This window comes from Camponotus vicinus, unplaced genomic scaffold, assembly GCF_025532165.1.
Source record: "Camponotus vicinus isolate PSW18456_S1 unplaced genomic scaffold, iyCamVici1.0 SCAF_7, whole genome shotgun sequence".
In the NCBI taxonomy this organism is placed as follows: Eukaryota; Metazoa; Arthropoda; class Insecta; order Hymenoptera; family Formicidae; genus Camponotus; species Camponotus vicinus.
This window is the reverse complement of record NW_028141979.1, coordinates 17020633-17024450: the sequence shown is the minus strand read 5'-3', so window position 1 is coordinate 17024450 and position 3818 is coordinate 17020633. Positions and strand designations below refer to the sequence as shown.

General features: G+C 54.4%; 1 protein-coding gene across 1 annotated transcript; it reads left to right on the top strand.

Moving 5' to 3' along the window:
• Positions 1–246: 246 nt before the first annotated feature.
• On the top strand, positions 247–3411 carry LOC145974272 (uncharacterized). Its single transcript, XM_083104072.1, has 4 exons — positions 247–457; positions 549–2124; positions 2238–2435; positions 2682–3411. Exons 1-4 carry the CDS (start codon positions 247–249, stop codon positions 3409–3411), a joined length of 2715 nt encoding a protein of 904 aa, XP_082960198.1.
• Positions 3412–3818: the final 407 nt, after the last annotated feature.

Here is a 3818-nt window from a genome sequence, read left to right as displayed (position 1 = left end):
TCAGAAAAAATACAAAAAAAATACGTGTCGTGTAGAGTCTCTGTAGATATAAGAATTGTCATGTCCTGTTCTGTCGCGCTCTCTCAAATTCTGCGCTGTCGCGGTAATCCTCAGTCGCTCCGCGAACATTTCTGGTCCTTCGAGCCGGATCGTTTCTCATCCGCATCCGCAGCTTCGCGAGTGACTTTTCCGATGCTGTGCAGTGCAGCGAATTCCTGAACAGACAGACAAAAGAAATCAGTAACAATGAGTGCCGACCTGAAGGCTTTGTTGGAGGCTCAAACCGACATCCACGGACGAATCTCTCGCTCCGTGGACAATCTCCGCAAGATGGGGGTCAATAACATCACCCTCGGCGCCATCCAAGCTCGACTCATCATCCTCGATAACCTCTGGGCGAAATTCGAGGCTCAACACGAACTCATACGGGCAGCTCTGAAAGACATATATCTGGAGAGTGAGTACGCTAAAGCTGATTTTATTGATACCGCGGATTGTACTTACGTGACCCAACGAAGCACGTTAACCGGGTACGCCGATAAACTCAGGGCTGAGTCATCTACCGCGCCCAAAACCGAGCCAAATTCGGAGCATGCTCCGAAAAACCACGTTGCCGCGCATTAAGCTCCAAACGTTCTCGGGCGCGTACGGAGATTGGCCCGCATTCCGCGATCTCTTTTTGTCGATTATCGGCGACAACTCGTCAATCTTAGATGTCGAGAAACTGCATTATCTCTGTTCCTGTCTCCAAGGACCTGCGGAAAGATTGATTCGTCCGTTATCGATCACCGGAGATAATTATGAGCGAGCTTGGACCATCCTGAGTAAGCACTACGAGAACAAGCGAGAGCTGGTCCGCTCCAATTTCGCCGCGTTCACTGCCGTGCCGAAAATGAAGGCTGAGACCACCGAAGAATTGAATCGCATATTTAACGCTATCACAATCGCCGTGAATGCTCAGGAGAGCATTAATAGGCCTATCGCCACCCATGGGATGGATCTTTTTAACCATCTCATCGTCAAGCTCTTCGACCCGCCGGAACACGACGCCTTGATGGATTTCATCTCGAAGCGAATTCTCGCCTTAAACGCCGCGAAGCCGAAGGCAAACGCGAAGACGTCAAGCGATCCGCCGCGCTCCGCCAAATCGCACTTCGCGAAGAACGGATCCGACTCCTCCAAGTGCGCCGCGTGCAAGGGAAAACACACCCTAATGCAATGCTCGGAGTTCAAGGCCAAGCCCGCGAGCGAAAGGAAGTCCTTCGTTGAAACCAACAGATTGTGCTTCAACTGCCTCGGCAATCACTTGATGGCGAAATGTCAGTCCATCAAGACATGCGTCTCATGCAAGTCACGGCATCACTCCTTGCTTCACGATGCCTATCAATCTTCAGCATCCAACGAGGCCAGCTCTCTCTCCGTCATGCGTCCATCATCGGACCGCAAGGCGATTCTTCTCGTCACCGCGCACGTAACTATCGCCGATCATTTAGGGAGACCTCAAGCCGTCCGAGTCCTGATCGACCAGGGATCGGAAGTGTCCCATATCGCGGAAGCCCTGGCACAACGGCTACGATTGCTACGAACTCGCTCCTCGTTGGCAATCGTCGGAATCAAAGGAGCTCGATCAGGAGCCACTAGGGGAAGGATCTCGCTGAGCCTCTCGTCCGGAGTAACAGGAGCTACTCTCCTCGTCGTCGCGTACATTCTGCCGCGTCTCTTCACTTACTCTGGGCCGATCGTGCGAAGCAAAGCCACCTGGTCGCATATCTGCGGACTCTCGCTGGCGGATCCGGAATATTTGAGGCAGGATCCGGTTGAACTTCTGCTCGGCACCTACGTATGTTCCATCATTTTTGAAGATGGACTCCGCAAGGGTCGCAAGAACGAACCCATCGCACAAAAAACCGCTCTAGGATGGATCCTGTCAGGAGGATGCAGGGCCGCATCACCGCACGCTCCACGCAGCTCTCTCCAATGCTCCGTGGATCACGAGCTGAACGAGCTAGTTCAGCGATTCTGGGAGCAGGATAGGGAACCCTCCGCTCCTATTGCTCTCACGCCGGAAGAAGACAGGTGCGAGGAGATCTATGTCCGCAGCCATAATCGGACACCCGCCGGACGGTACATCGTGAGGCTGCCGCTGGATCACCGCCATCTCTCTCCGAAATCCGCAAGCCGGCCGAATGTCTGCTGTCCGCAATGGAGCGTCACTGCACCCAGGATGCTTAGTTCAGGAAGTTGTACGGCGCCTTCATGCAGGAGTATGAAAACCTGCAACACATGGAGGCAGTAACTACATCCACAACTCAAAAGAATACCGCTTTGTGCTACTTACCGCACCATGGAGTGCTGCGGGAAATCAGCACCACAACAAAACTCCGAGTCGTCTTCAACGGCTCCCAGCGCACCAAGTCAGGTAGTTCGCTGAACTAGTAACTGCTGATTGGTGTCAACCTCTTGCCAGTTCTCGCTGACGTTCTTCTACGCTGGCGCTGGCACCGCTATGTGCTCGTAACGGACATCGAAAAGATGTACCGACAGATCCTCGTTCACCCGGAGGACCGCGATCTTCAACGCATTCTTTGGCGGCACAATAAGAATACCGTGAATACCGCCTGAAGACGGTGACATACGGTCTAGCGTGCGCGCCATTTTTGGCGATACGGACCCTTCGCCAGCTCGCTGACGACAAGGGTTCTCGATACCCACGTGGAGCTGCGCCGCGATACTTACGTGGACGACGTCGTAACCGGAGCAAGTACCTTATCGGAGGCCACCTCGCTGCAGAAGGAATTACGCAGCCTGTGCACGGCGGGCGGGTTTCCTCTTAGAAAGTGGGCTGCCAACCATGACGACATCCTGGCTGGAGTTCCGCAGGAGCACCGACTCACCAGCACACTATACACATGGTCGCACGAGGGTCATTCCACACTAGGTCTACACTGGCACCCGGTCAACGATCACTTCACATACACGATACAGATCCAGCAAATTCCAGAGTTCACAAAGAGACGCGTCCGCACCACGTCACACGGTCACACTACACTTCACTTATTGGCTGCTAAAGGCAAGGTTGCCCCAGTGAAGCCGATAGCCTTGCCACGACTCGAACTCTGCGCGACCACACTCCTTACAAACATCACTAGTCACATTCGCACTTTGCTAGGTCTGTCCACAGTTTCCATCTATCTTTGGTCGGACTCCAAGGTCACCCTGCACTGGATCCAAGGACATGCCTCCCGCTGGAAGACATATGTGGCAAACCGAGTATCGCACATCCAGTTGCAGCTACCAGAGGCTCGTTGGCGACACGTATCGAGGCGAGACAATCCAGCAGACTGCGCCTCAAGAGGAATCTTGCCGAGCGAGCTGGTCTGTCACTCGCTGTGGTGGACGGGTCCTGGCTGAAGAACGAGGCACTCTGGCCAAGCGACAACAGCAACATGCTCGATGCGGAATTACCGGAGCAACAAGCTCACTCAGCGCCGTCGGTCGAGTGATCGCCGAGCCCGAGACGCTTCTCCGCTTCTCTTCACTACATCGGTTCTTGAGGGTCACAGCCTGGTGCCTCCGATGGCAACGCAGGGCCCCACAAGACTCTTCAAGGACGCACAATTCCGCTGTCACTACTCCATCACTCGAGCCACAGGAAATGGACGCAGCACTAATCCGCTGAATTCGCATGGCACAATCACAGCACTACCACACGGAGGTCTCATCGTTGGATGGGAATCGCACCGTGCCACCACGCAGTCCGCTCAAGAGGTTGAGTCCATTCCTCGACAACGGCGTGATGAGAGTCGGGGGCCGACTCA